This window comes from Grammomys surdaster, unplaced genomic scaffold (assembly GCF_004785775.1).
Source record: "Grammomys surdaster isolate TR1022 unplaced genomic scaffold, NIH_TR_1.0 181, whole genome shotgun sequence".
Classification (NCBI taxonomy): Eukaryota; Metazoa; Chordata; class Mammalia; order Rodentia; family Muridae; genus Grammomys; species Grammomys surdaster.
The window spans coordinates 1,945,566-1,960,466 of NW_021604626.1; the positions used below are offsets into that span (position 1 = coordinate 1,945,566).

The window sequence follows — 14,901 nt, forward strand, 5'->3', positions numbered from 1 at the left end:
TGTGTAATTTTTTGCTACCTGAAAAAGTAACTTGTTATATCTGATTAAATACTTAATAGCAACAAGACTGTAAGTGGTCAACAGTGGATAGAAGTTGACTTTGTTATGATCAAAGTACTGGCTAGGTGCTGATTAATCATGAGTATTAAACATTTTTTTCTTGTGAACTTTTTTTTCCCTTAACATAGCTTCAAAAAATCCTTATAGGAGCTGGAGAGATGGCTCAGCAGTTAAGAACACTGGCTGCACTCTTCCAGAGGTCCTGAGTTCAATTCTCAGCAACCACAGGGTGGCTCACAACCATCTGTAATGCAATCTGACCTTGCATGCAGGTGTACATGCAGATAGAGCACTCATATGCATAAATCTTGAAGGAAAATAAAAGCATTCTTACAATGAGAGGTGCAGGGAAGCCTTGCATCAGATACCTCTTTTCTAGTCTCTGTACCCAATTCTCAGAGACTGCAGCATATCTTATCACTGTCCCAGGCTTCCATGTTCCTTCCTTCCTCAGCGAAGGGAGCAGTGCTGTACCAGACTACCTTGCCTTCAAATACCAGCCACAAGAACGTAGTGGGTGGGTCTCACCATTAGTAATGAGCTGGTTGGGAATCTTGATCGGACTGTCGATGAGACTGCAGTTTAATGACGGCAGAAATCAGAGGCACCCCTAGACTTTTTTTTTTTTTTATCCCTCACAGGTTAAAATTTTTTTTGAACGAATTACCCCATTTTTCTTCTCCGCAACGTATGACAGAGATATCCGCCACATCGTAAAATTAATTTGAAGTCAACTACTGTGTCTAAGCTCAGTCACAACCCAACTTACAAAGCAAATACTGCCAGGTCTGGTGGTTTAGCCTTTCCTTTGCTCAGAGGATAAGGCAGGAGGATTCCAGGTTTGAGGCCAGGACAGACTACACAGCAAGTTCCACACCCTACTATGCTACAAGGGAAGAGCCCATCTCAAAAAACCTAAAAAGCAAGCGCACGCACTTCAAGTCACAGGCTTCCTGAAGGACACGGTGAGGTGAGATGATGTTCACAGAGGGCTCCCACCTTCGTCTTTCATAAGCGAGGACGGCGGTTAAGAGGCTTCTGACTCAGCGCGCCACAAACACGTGCCGCCTCCAACCCCCAGGTCGTGGGGGCGGGGGGAAGCGCGGAATGACGCACAAACCCCTCCGCAGTGTACGCCCCGCCCCCAGCATGGCGCCTCCGCCTTGCAGACTGGGTCGTCTGCGCGTGCGCATCAGGCGCTCCCACTCAGGCACCGCCGCGGACGACCCGGGGTCCTCGCGCACCGGAAGTTCTCGCGCTCGGCCTTTTCCGTCTGGACAGGAAACAGGCGGCTGCGAGCGGCCGGCGTGCTCCGATCGGTCGGAGCTAACCGCTGCCAGGCGTGCTGCCCGCGGCCCGGCACACGCCGCAGTCGAGCGAAGATGGTGGGCCGGAACAGCGCCATCGCCGCGGGCGTGTGCGGTGCCCTCTTCATCGGGTACTGCATCTACTTCGACCGCAAAAGGCGGAGTGACCCCAACTTCAAGAACAGGCTTCGAGAACGTGAGTGGGCCCCGCGCGTCTCCTGTGCCCCTCAGGCCTGCGCGCCCCCGAGTGCTCCCCGGCGTCGCGCGCTGCGACCAGGGTCCCGCCTGTGCCCGCGAGCCTCCATCTTGGAAGCGACCTGGCTCCATCTTGCCGGCGGTGGAATGCATGCCGATTCGGGGGAAGGGTAGCACTTTTGGCTTTCCACCGCTCTGGAATTTTTTTTTTTTTTAACTTTGGGAGATGGTTCTTTAACTCAGGCTAAGGTGGTAATCCTCCAGCCTCAGCGTTCCACCTCTCCCAGCTCTAGTCACCCTATTAAACTTGTGGCGCCTGTGCGTGCGTGTTGGAGACAGGGTCCTCCTGGCCTGATCGACCTCGTGGCTAGTCCCCCCCCCCCCCCCGCCTCGTGCTGTAATAACAGGCACGAGCCTTTCCCTACAGCACTCACCATTGATAACAATCATTCTTTATGTGTGTTTACCACAGGGGCTTGCTGTAATTGGTAGCCCGGCTTCGAACTTCTTAGTGCCTCCCATTGCTAGCTTTTACAGAGGGCGCCTACCCTGAAGGTGGTGTCTCTATCCGCAGGCTCAATGCGGTGTCGTCCTTGCATTCTTAAACCCTCTTGGCGGCTTTGCTCTGGTGCTTCCAAGATATGAGTGAATGCTAGACAAAGTGCGGGGGAGTCCAAAGGGCTGCGCTCCTCACGTGGCTCAGTCTTATTTCATACCTGCGACATCTTTTAAGAGGTTTACCGGAGGGAAATCTGGGCACGCCTTTAGCCAGTGTGATCGATCCGGCCATGAGTTTCAAGGGACTCTTCGTTTTCAGTATATATTCGGAAAGCACATATGTTGGAATAATAAGCTAGCTTTTTTTTTTTTTTGCACTTTCTTTAGGGAGGTCAGCCAGTAACTCTTCTTTAGTGTTTCTAAATCATTTTTAACTTCATAGTTATATATTATCGGAGACTAACAAGTTAGACGTACATCCTTTACTACCTACTATAGGTGTTAGAGGTCATTTTGAGCTAGTGTGCCCCAAGTAGCTGCATCATTTTCATCTTGTGGGGAGGTACAAAGAATTTGTTTTTGTCCATTAGCTAGGTAGAGTAATGCAAAGAATGCTGTTTGGGTTCAGAGACTTCGTTTTTGGGACCAGATTGCTTACTCACCACCAGCATTCACTAAAAATCTTCATAACTATAAAGAAATCTAGTACAAGCTGCCTCTTGTTTGTTTGGTGGGATAGGTGCTTGACATACCGAAGACTTCATAAATGTGGGCTGTGAAGCGTGACTGTTGGGTCCACAAGTCTACTCAGTGCACTGGAGCTGTAGGTCTACACATTTGGAGATAACTAAGTAGTCTGATTCCTTTGGAAAGCCTTGTTGGAAATCTTGAGAAAGTGGGTTTATAAGTCATCGTTTTACAAAAATTGTGGTTGTTTTAATTTTGAGACAGGCTCTCAGTAGACCCGTCTGGCCTAGAACTCAGAGATAAACCTGCTTCTGCCTCCCAAATGGTAGTATTAGAGGCGTGGCCATCATGCCCTACTAGGGTTGTTGTTAACTTTTTTGCCCTTCCTGTGATTGAATCCATGACCTTCTGCAGGCTAGGCCTTCCACCTCTGCTCTTCTTTGTCACTTTCTGTGGTAGCCTGCTTGTTTTTTCCTCTTAGCTCTAGTCAGAACCAGTGACTTCAGTGAGTTACTAACTGTAGCAGTGACAAGGCAGAGGTGAAGCCACACTTTAGGAGTCCTTGGTACTGTTGCTGACAGCGGTAATTCATGAATGCTAGAAGTTTTGTCTTGGCAAATTTTTGCTAGCAAGTAGCAGTAAATTCAGTCTCTAAACCGTTTATGTAGTTGGGTGATTCTTAAGAATTTGAGTAATTTGAATTTAAGTTATTTGATGTGCATGTACACCTGAAATAAAAGGATAGTTTTCTAAGTCGTTTTGTTTTTTAATGAAAAAGGGCTTAAGTTTAGGATTTGAAATAGGTTAGATACCTTAATTCAGATTTTTGACTTCTGTAAGTGGGTGATCATTACCCCCCACTCCTGGTATTAAGGCTTGATCTGAGGTACCTAGTTACTGTGCTCACTGCATGTTCATTTCATTTATACCACACACTGAAAGATACTTCATTTAGGACTTCATTAAATAGGTGACTTATTTTAAATGATGGCTTGGATTTGGAGTGGTTCTGAACTTAGACTTCGCATGCTTTTGTTTTGAGACAAGATCTCTAATCCTGGCTGTTCTTGAACTCAGAGGTTCTCCTACCTCTATTTCTCGTGTGCTGGGATTAAAGGCATTCATCTGGCCTATAGTTTTATTTTTTTGTTTAACGGATATAGTTGTTTAAACTTGGTAGATTTACAAGTGTCAGGCTAATATCCACACATAACCAAGACCTGACTTGATTGAATGTGTGACTTCTTCAGCCTGTTACCATTTGTGCCTTTATTACAGAGATAGCTTATGAAACTGAAGACAGAACTCTAATCATCCTGCTAAAAACACAGTAAGGTTCTTATCTCCCCCACCCAAGCACTGCATTAATTAGTTAGATGGTTGTGGAAATTAGGTTCATTGCCCTTTATTATTTTCTTAAAAGTTCTGGTTTAGCCCATTATATTTTTCATTGCTTATTACACAGTTTGGCGTTGTGAGGTGGTTTTCATCTGAAAGATGTGTCTTCGGTGATACAAATAGAAGAAAGATAGGTGGTCAAAAGTCAAGCTGCTTGAGTAACTGTTCATCACTTACATTTTAAGTATTAGCCTACAGGTCCTTCAGTTACAAGTTGACTCAGATTCATAGACTACTTTAAGATTTTCAGAGATACTTTGCTTGGTTGGTGGCTTTTGCTTTCTTGGCAAGACTGATCTTGAAGAGTTAAATTTTTTTCTTATAGTTTGTCCATCAAGTGCATAGGGAGAATGTCCTTCACTTGTACTACCTGGTTGTTGTCCAGGTCATAGTATTGAGTAATTGTTACTTTCTAGATATTGCATATTTAACTGTGGGATGAACATGAGCCTAGGCACTCGCACCACATGTCTTACATCTGTTAACTCACAAGTATGCTAGAAACCTTATAATCATAAATACTATTATTAGATAAGTTTTATTGAGGGCCAGGTTCACTCTAGTGTAAGTGTAAGGCATTGGATACAAACCTGGCAGGTGGTCCCCATAAGCTATCAACTCTTTCCTAGGGCATACTGTTACATGTTACAGAGCACTGAGGCTGATTTTTAACTAACCACCCTGTAGGTAACAATTTCAGAATGCATTTTGGGTCTCAACCTCTTGCCCTTCTGTTTTGGTCAAATGTGTAAATACTCCTGGGACTAGTTGCCTTCCTGTGATCCCTGCACTTGGGAGCTGGAGCTGCAGGATCCAGCGGTCAGGAGCCTCAGCGATGTTGCAGTTGTAAGCCAGTCTGAGTCACAGAGCTTGTCAAAGATTTTATTTTTACAGAACCACTTGACTTAAGGGATAGTTTTTTAGTCCTAAAGCTGGAATATTTCAGTAATAATGGCTTAATTCCTTTATTTGGAGAGGGAGCTTTGTTCTGCTGCACAGCTGTTGGGGCAGCCCCTGTCTGTGAATTGCTGGACCTGGGGATGCAGAAGAAAAGAGAAAGTTGTTATCTAAAAACATCAGATCACTCACCAGGGAGGCAGGAATTCTGGAGTCAGGAATGTTTTATAGAATTAATGACGGTTGCAGCAATTAGATGTTTTAGTCCTTATGATGATAGCCAAATTTTTATTTTATTTTTCTTGTAGGAAGAAAGAAACAGAAGCTTGCTAAGGAAAGAGCCGGGCTTTCCAAGGTAATAAAAATAGTCTTGTGGTTTTGCATGTAGACTGCATGCTCTCCGGGCCTCCTTTATTATCCTGTGGTGGTGGGCACAGCAAATGTGTTAGCTGTGTAAGCAGCAAGGTGGGGGTCTCCAGGGATGGACTCCAAGAGTTAGTTTTCACCTACTTGGAAATGGTTTAAAAAAAAAAAGACAGCATTTGATTGTAACAAATTCTGTATTTCCGACGGCATCTGGGCAACATAGTGGACTGTCTTTGGCAGCAAAAAGAACCCATAGAACCACTAGTGTTTAGTCAGTCCCAAATATCTTCTGTAATGTTTTTAAACCTATGGATCAGAGTTATATCAGGTACTGACAGATTTTTTTTTTTAAATATAACTTGTGGAATGCAAATTTTTTATTTTTCTTTCATAGGTCCTGAGTTCATAATTTTTAATGACTATAGGTTTTTTTATGTAGTTTGATTAAAAATATATATAAGTAATTAAGCAAGTGAAAGTCATTGTACATACCAACCTTCCCTCTTGCTGACACTCTGGCTTTGTAGATGAACTTTTGGATGTGAATTTGACAGGAGGTGTATTCTTTAGAATTTTAGAGGTAGAAATGGGGTTTGTGTGTGCTAGGTAAGCTCTGTGCCTCTGAACTGTACTCAGGCCAGCCGATAAGGTCTTGTCAAAAAGAGGACTAATAATCTAGCTTAGTGGTAGAGTGCTTTTCTAGTAGGCCAGGGGCCTAGGTTCAACCCCAAACCCCACCAACAACAGTTGTGTATCTGTGAATATATATGTACACACGTATGTAGCAATTACAGAGAAATCCTCTGGGTGCACATGAAAATATGTGTGAAATAGTGTTGAAGAATGAATGGACGATAGTTTAATAGTCTATAATGGCAACTAAGTAGCACTGTGTGGATGATAAGAGATGTATAGGTAATGTAAAGGCTTGTATAGCTGAACAGACTGGATACTTGTACGCTTTAACTTTCTTTAGGTTTTCTTGATTCAGAGTTTTGTTCTTAGAATGAACTCATTTTTAGTGGTTTTCTGTATGTTGATATGTCCTCAGCTTCATTTCTGTATGTTCCATTTCCAGTTACCTGACTTAAAAGATGCCGAGGCTGTTCAGAAATTCTTCCTTGAAGAGATACAGCTTGGTGAGGAGTTACTAGCACAAGGTAATAGTCATTTCAGGATGAACACTTAATGGTGGGTTTTGGGATACTTTAGACTGAGGCTGGCTCCAGAAAGACAAACTGGGTTGCTGTTGTCAGGGTCTGTGATTTAGTGAGATTTGGGGTTACTTGTTCTGTCATAGGGTATGGAAGATAAGGTAACAGTTGAGTGAAATCAGGAGAGAACTTCATTTTTGCAGAGGAGATGACTCTCAAGTTATTCCGGGTGTCACCATAGTGCAGAATAAGTAGTAACAGTGAGTATGGCCCAAGTCTGTCAACACTTACCTAGTCCAGGTTTTTTGAGGGTTGTAGGAAGGAGTGGTTAATAACCCTAAAACAAAGTTAATTTACCTAATTAGAGTCACAATTAGGGTTCTCTAAGGAACAGAATTTGTAGAATGAACACGTTTGTGTGTCTGTGTGAAGGATTTATTACAGTGGCTTATGGGCTGTGGTCTGACTAGTCCCAATAGTGGCTATCACTTAACAGAAAGATCAAGAATCTGGTAGCTTTTCAGTTCACAAACTGGTGCTGGAGTCCCAGGAGGTCCTAGAGAGCTTCAGCACTTCCAGTTTTCAGTCAGCTTTGCAATCCTAAAGAAGTATGTTCTAGCACCATCAGAGAGGTGAGCGTGAGGGCAAGCAGATAGAAAAGCACAACTCTCTTCTTTTTCTTGTTGGTGAACTCCAGAAGGTATGGCCTGGATTTTGGGGGCTCTCTGGCCTAAAAAAGTCCAACCAAGAAAAATACACCACAGATGCACTCAGCTACTTGGCTTTTCATTACTTTCAAATGTAACCAAATTGGCAACCAATATTAGCCACCACACCAGATATTGCTAGCTCTTTTCAGATCTGATCAGTTTACATGGTCCAGAATTTAGATAATTACTTTGGGCCTTGTTTAGTCAATTACTTGTATTGAAAAGTGATTTTGTTTTATTTTTTGTTCTAAAATTGGGCATCATTTTGTTCCATACAATAGGATGGTCCCATTGTTGATTAGCTTTTATCTTAAAAGTAGTTTTGAAGTTGTTGCTATCATTAATAAAATTGGAATTGTCTCTGGGAAGTGGTAGCACATCCCTTTGAATAAACCCAGTACTTAAGGCAAAGGCAGGTGGATCTCTTGAGTTCAAGGTCAGCCTGGTCCACAGAGCAAGTTTCAGGACAGCCAGGGCTACAGAGAAACCATGTTTCGAGAAACAAAAAGAATTGGCATTGTGTTATTTTATTCTCCTTTTTTCCTCAATAGATTAACTTTAGTTATAGGACATTCAACATCCTCACACAGACATGAATGCAGGCAAAACACCGAAGCACATAAACTTTAAAATTTAAAAAAAAAAAAAAAGTATGTGGGTATGTGTGCAAATTTCATAAGTGAGTGGAGGTTAGAGAAAATCAAACATTTCCACCTTTATGTGAGTCTGGGGATTGAACTAAGGTATCCAAGCTTGCTTAGCAAGCACCTTTACTTGCTGGACCACCTCACAGGCCCCAGCTTACTTAATTTTCTTTCCTAAGAGAAAGCTTCTTGTGGAGTTTGTTCAGTTGGTTTCACCATGAGTCAGAGGTAGTTCTTGTATTCAAGTAACTAGCAAACTTTCTTAGTTTCCATGCCTTTCCTAGATTAAGAACAATTGAGTAGGAAAACTAATCAGAAAGTGTTAAGTGCAGGAAGTAGATCCCAGGCAGGAAGCTTTTCCAAGATGGCCTACAGAGAGAGGGCTAGGCATTGTGTGCTCTCGGAACCAGCTGGTGGTTCATCAGCACTGTCAGTTCCGCAGAAAAGATGATTATTGCCAGTGGAGGGTCAGCAGAGACCTGATGTCTAATGCATCAGTGCCTGCCCCTCAGTAGGCTCTTCTGTGGGTATCATATTCTCTCAGTACTCTAGGAAAGGCACTGGGCATGTACGTCACAGTAAGGGCTGCCCAAACCCAGATGACAGTCAGGTGGTGTCTTATTTGTATGATGGGATAAACATAATTCCCACAGTGACAGCAGAGATTTGGCTATTTCTGATCATGCTTGACAGGCTTTGAAATCTGTAAATGCTGGTGCCTCAGACTTTCCACAGCTGTCAGTTGGTGAAATGTGCTCATTTCCGTGGGTGCAAGGAAATTCTGTACCAATTTTTTACATGCCAGTGATTTGGGCTAGGACCAGTTAGTTGGTGACAAAATCTTGATGGCTTCAGATAACATGCAGTTGTGTCTGGCAGGTGACTACGAGAAAGGTGTGGACCACCTGACAAATGCCATTGCTGTGTGTGGACAGCCTCAGCAGTTGCTGCAAGTGTTACAGCAAACTCTTCCACCACCAGTGTTCCAGATGCTTTTGACCAAGCTTCCAACCATTAGTCAGGTAAGGAGGTGAGGTGCTTCAAAGTAATGGAGATTTATCTAAGAACTCCATGCTTAGGGGCAAGTTTGCCGAGCATGTGATATTGGATACATTGTCCAGTGAACTAGCCTAAGGTCCATGCTTGTGTCAGATGTGAATCAGAAGTGTAAGTGTGCTGGGCGGTGGTGGCGCACGCCTTTAATCCCAACACTTGGGAGGCAGAGGCAGGCGGATTTCTGAGTTTGAGGCCAGCCTGGTCTACAGAGTGAGTTCCAGGACAGCCAGGGCTACACAGAGAAACCCTGTCTCGAAAACCAAAAAAAAAAAAAAAAAGTGTAAGTGCTTATGTCTACTCTAATACCTTTATGTTTGAGTCCCTAATTCGGCCTGCTCAGCTACTTAAGTGACCTAGCAGGGGATACAGAAGTCAAGACTGCATACCCTAGACCATCCTGGTCTCTGTCAGTCTGCCACTTTTTCCTGCTGTAGACTTTGAGTTCTGTGCTGTTTGACTGTATCACCAAATATCTACTTAGAAGTGCAAGGTGCATGTTTTAAATGATTAATATGGTTGAGTGTGATAGCCCATGCTTGTAATCCCATCATTCCAGGGGCCAAGGAAGGTGGGTCACTAAGCCCAGGACTGCTTAGTGAGATCTTGTCTCAAAACATTAGGTACAAATTGGCTAAACATTCACTACAGTGAATTCTTTCTGAGGAGTCAGAACGGCTATTGCATGTGCCGGTTTTCAGTTTGATATGGTTAAGAATTAGAGAAGTGATGGCAGCAAGGAAGTTCTCATAAAACTTTTTAGTAACTTGTTTTTTTTTTTTTTTTTTTTTCCTTTCATGGTATTCTGTCTTACTTGTGTTAAGCAAAGGCTTTACCACTGAGTCACATTCTTAGCTCCTTCATACATCCCTTCATTGGAAGAGGCCTAGGGAAAAATTAAATCCCCATCCTCCTCTTCCCCCCAAAAAAAGATTTGAGGAAGACTTAGAAAACCAAGAACTTGTAAGTATGATGGCCAATGAAGAAGAGCTGGGCGTTAGTCATTGCTTGCTCAGTTCAGGAACTGATCCAGTTGGAGAGTGGTACTGTCTTAGGGTTTGACTGCTGTGAGGAGACACATGAACAAGGCAACGCTTTGATATATAATTTGGCCTGGCTTACAGGTTCAGATGTTATCATCAAAGTGGGAACATGGAAGGATCCAGACAGACATAGGCTGGCTCAGGTAGCTAGGATGAGGGTCTTAAAGCTCACACCCACAGTGACACACCTACTCCAACAAGGCCACACTTCTAATAGTGCCTCTCCCCGGGCCAAGCATATACAAACCATCACTGGTACCTGAGCTTCCAGTACAGGGAAGCTTTGTTGAGAACAAAGTGTGTAAGTTATGCATAGATTTTGGTGGATGTTAATTTTGACCTGTAGTAGTCCCTCTCTGTGATGATGGTTGTAGGCTGGAAAGGGGAATTATGAAGCACAGACAGTAGGGCCTCTAATAGATGAATGCCGTTGTGTCACGTGCTTACTCACTTGAATTTTGGAACTAAAGCTTGTATGATCATACTCCCTCCCTCTCTACCACCACCAATCCAGTCCCCTTCCCTGTGCTCTGCATCTCCAGGGCTGAGGTTCAAGGCGTGTGTCGCCATGCCCAGCTGATCTTTGTCATCCGAGGCAGTAATCTGAAGTATGGGATCTGTGTCAAAATGGGAGAGATTTAGCAAGAATTGGTTCTTTGAATATGAAGAGCAATTTAAGTTGAAATCAAGACACTTCTTAAAATTAATTTTCTTTTTCTTTCAGAGAATTGTAAGTGCTCAGAGCTTGGCTGAAGATGATGTGGAATGAGCCAGATACCAACGTGGTGAAATCTCAGTAAAATGATTTAACAGTTAGCTTGGACACTGATCAGCTCTGGGGGGAATAAGGGCAAATTGTGCTTGTCATGAACTGTCCCACACTGACATCTGCCAAAGTGAATGTGAACTTTGGTAGATCCATTGTCTGTTCTATTTATTTTTCCAGTGAAAAGTATTTTGATAGAGCTTTTCATTTTATAAATACACTGAGTTTACCAAAATATCATGGATTTCGTTTGTTCTTAAGACATGTAATTCAAATGTAAATACAGTAGAGTATTTCTTAGGTAGAAACTCCTGGTGATTTTAAAAGATTGGGAAAGAATATGAGGAATAGTTAAATAATGCACATTTTAAAGACTAGAACATTTTGTTGTATGTTGTAAAATTGGGTAGAAACTTGTGTTTGTGAAAACTGAGCATTAAAACCTTACAGAGACCGTTTCTTGTTTACTTTTGAACATATATGTTGTCTGTTAACAATTCCATTCCCTCCCTGTGTTTCCTTAAAAGCTTCTGTCTCCATCAGTGGCTTCATGTGGTCTGAGCACTTACTCCTAATCTTTCACGCACCTCGATGCAAACAGCACAGGGATTAAACCTGTGTGCGCCCTGACCTGGAGGGTGAGCTTTGCCTGCTGTCTGCTCACTTGGCTATAATATAGACAGACTAAGGGTCAGTCTGCCCATCTCTGGGGTGTCCCATCTCAGCATTAGTTCAGTTGGTTCTGTTGAGTGTCTTCAGGTACATCACCAGCTGATAATTTTTTTTTTCAGAATAACCAAGCCTTGTACTAGTTTATACTCTGAATTTGCATGTTTGCCTGACTTAGTATTTCTCAATTAAAACCTCTAAGTGAAGTAATTTCTTTGTCAGTTGCTACTGATGTGAAGTGATTCTGTTACTGTTGTGTCATTTAACCAGAAACTCGTCCTTAAAGAAGCTTGGTAGTCTACTTGTGCAAGCATTGACTCCCTTTTTGACTTTAACAGAATACTACTGCTACTACTGTGGATTGATTAATTTACCTTGTGCAGTGACAGTGGAGTGCCATCCTGACTGGAGACTTGGCTGCAGCAAGTTGGACACCTTCTCAGATGGTGGCAGCACTGGCCACTGAGCCTGTCTGAATCAAGTGTGAGGACCTTGTGGTCTTCACTGTGCAGCATTCTTGTGGGACAGCTTGCTTGCATCTGTGCTATAGACTTGTTGGTTTGGCTCGCCTCTTTTCTGGGTAGTGTAAAGGGGAAGAATCTGGAAGAAGGCTTTAGTTAGCTTCTGCCTCTGGTTGGTGTTTGGATAACAGCTTTGGACAACTCCACTCAAGAGCCTTTCTCTGGTGTGTTCTGGTTGAATGCCAGACCAGGAGGCACACATTTGAGACCTCTTCCATTTAGTGCTTCTAGGCCTTTTGATCCTGAGTCCTTAAACAGTGCTTTCTTGGTAGGTATGCACATTTTGGGGAATGATAGTACGAACATGCTGGTGGAATTTCCTGGCAGGATCTCTAGCTCCAAGCCTCATAATGGTGACTTGTCAGAGATTGATAGCATGCAGAGTCCTGTGTCAGTCCAGGTGTGAGAAGACCAAAAGCTTGCAGAGTCACTCTGCAGGGTGCACTGGATGCCTGGCCCCTGGAGTTGGAGAGGCAGAGATGCTGTTTTACTTTGAGGCTGATTAAGCCAAGTCTGTTTACACACAGGACAGATGTGAGGCTTTGGCACTGTCACTTGTGAACACGAGCTGTTTGTTAACGACAACTACTTTCCTTCACAAAACAAGCACTGCACACCATCTCACCTGAAGTTAAATAGATGGAAGCAGAAAACATTGGTGTCGGTCAGCGATGCCAGAATGAAGATTAACACTCAAGTAAGATAAAAGCAGTTACAAGTGTTGCCCTGGGAAGTCTGGAGAGGCATTACGTGTTATGGCACGGTGGCATGCTTCCTTGGGCAAAAGTGTACTTTTGGGTACCACTGTCTTAACTGAAAACATTCTAGCCAGCTGCCTGGAAAGGTGCAAACACCCCAGTAGTGTAATGCACACACCGAGGCAAAGTCCAGGTGTTGTGTTCCTTTACCTCTGGCAGGTTAGGTATATATACCACTGTGCACCTGCGTCTGTGACCTTGAATCAACCTGTGAATCAGTGCTGATGAACTGTTGAGGAAGAAGTGGTGTGGTCTGGTGCATGATGGGACAGCATAAATCCTTTCTTCTAACGTGAAAAAATTAAGTGTTGATTGCCTGTGCCTCAGCTGTATTAAAGGGTTTAGAGAACATTTGGCTTGGTGTGTATTTGCAGAAAGAACTGAATGCTGTTGATTGTGGTGACTCCCTAGAAAGGACACCACGTTTTAGGTTAACACAAGGCCTCCCTCCCACCTCACCCCTTTAGTAAACAAAAGCCTGTTTACTACCTGACTTCCAGCATGGAAAGTATTTCAGATTTCAAGTCAAGCCCTTCGTTAATCCCAGTAGGTCAGAGACTCTAGCAGTGTCTATGGTGGGGTTGGTGTCTGGGCTGTGACTGCTTCGTGGGCACCACGAGGGGGGAAGCAAGAAACTTGACAGTGACTCAGTAGCACTTCTGAAATGTTCAAGATTTTAAACTTGTTATAATCCAACCAGATGGGTTTATCCACGATTACACTAAGCAGTTTCTGTGTAACTAAACAGAAGCGAGGTAGGGAATAAGGGAATTTTAATCTTAACCAGTACAAGATAGTCGTACCCCTGCCCCTGTGTATGAGACAATTTAAAAAGCTACAGTTGAAGGGTTTGTAGAATTAACTAAAGTGCTTACTACTTCAGGAGCCTACCCACAGGGTGAGGCTTCATACAAAATCTGCCAGAGTCAGTTTTGCTCAGTAGCAGGGGTGTTGGAAGGTGAAAAGTTGACCCTAGAGAATGCTTCAGCTGGCCTTTGTTGAGGCAGGTGGCCCTGACCCCTGTGTGCAGGTGTGACATAAACATTGTGGAGATGGCCCCGCTGGGCTTCACTGAGGTGTAAGAAGCTTTGGTAAGGATTTGGCCTCTAGTAGTCCTAGGTTTCTGTATTTACCACAGTGACACAGCAAGGCTGACTAGGACCGGCACAGCCTGTGCTAGCTAGCGAAGCTGTGCACATCTCATTCCTAAAGGCCCTCTGTTTCCTTGTTAATCAGGGCTTCACTGACAGCAACCCTTCTCACCCCCTTTCAGTCTCCTCTATGTGACTCATCTTTTTTATTTCTTTCGAGACGGTTTTTCTGTGTTTCTGGCTGTCCTGGAATTGTTCTATAAACTAGGCTGGCCTGAAACTCGCCTCCTGCTTCTGCCCCCCAAAGCCCTGGGTTCAAAGGAGTGCATTGACTGGCAAGGCTCATCGCTCTCTTCAGTGTCCTAAGAGCTGGGAGTTCTGGAATGTATCAGTGTGCCCATTTTAGGACCCAGCTTTTGACTTAAGGAAATATCTATAACTAATTAGTGCATAGCCATAGTAGAACAGTTCCCTCTGGCTGCTTATCACTGATAAGAAAAAGGCTGAGGCAGGATTGTGAGTTTGAGGCCAGTTTTGGCAACACAGTTCTAAGCCAGCTTTGGTTGGACCCCGTGGAGACTGGAAGGTTCATGATTTGAATTAAAATTGTGGGGAGGGAGCTGGGAATTTCTGTTTTATACTTTCATATATTTTAGGCTGACCTTGAACTCTTGATCTTGTCTTAAAATCTGTGAAGTACTGGATTTACAAGTCTCTAGCTACTTATTTAGGACAGGGTCTCACTATATAGCCTTAGCTGGCCCAGACCTTGGAGATCCAGCTACCTGTGTCCTACAACACCTACAGTACTAAACAGAAACTCAGTACTCAGTAGTTCCTACCTTCACTCCTCAGTAGTATCAGTATAGGGATTAGATCCTGTCAGAGTGATAGATCTTAACCTTGATATTTTTGTTTTGTTTCTGAGTCAGCCTTGAGCTTGAGTGAGTTGAAGATGCTATAACTCCAAAGCACTGAGATCACAGGCATTTGCCTCCAGTTTTGTTTTTGAAGAGTTTTTGTTTGCGTTTCTGACTTGAATTTCATAAGAAACTGTTGGAAAGTTTTAGCTTGGTGTTACAGC

General features: G+C 43.4%; 1 protein-coding gene and 1 non-coding gene across 2 annotated transcripts; both read left to right on the plus strand.

The window, feature by feature from the left end:
* The first annotated feature begins 1,389 nt into the window (after nt 1-1,389).
* On the plus strand, nt 1,390-11,657 carry Tomm20 (translocase of outer mitochondrial membrane 20). The gene is made up of 5 exons (XM_028767769.1): nt 1,390-1,563; nt 5,351-5,397; nt 6,487-6,568; nt 8,796-8,938; nt 10,737-11,657. The coding sequence occupies exons 1-5, from the start codon at nt 1,443-1,445 to the stop codon at nt 10,779-10,781; spliced, it is 438 nt and encodes a 145-aa protein (XP_028623602.1). The 5' UTR covers nt 1,390-1,442; the 3' UTR covers nt 10,782-11,657.
* On the plus strand, nt 2,156-2,289 carry LOC114621516. The gene has a single exon (XR_003711445.1). It is a non-coding gene; the product is annotated as a small nucleolar RNA SNORA14 (small nucleolar RNA).
* Nucleotides 11,658-14,901: the final 3,244 nt, after the last annotated feature.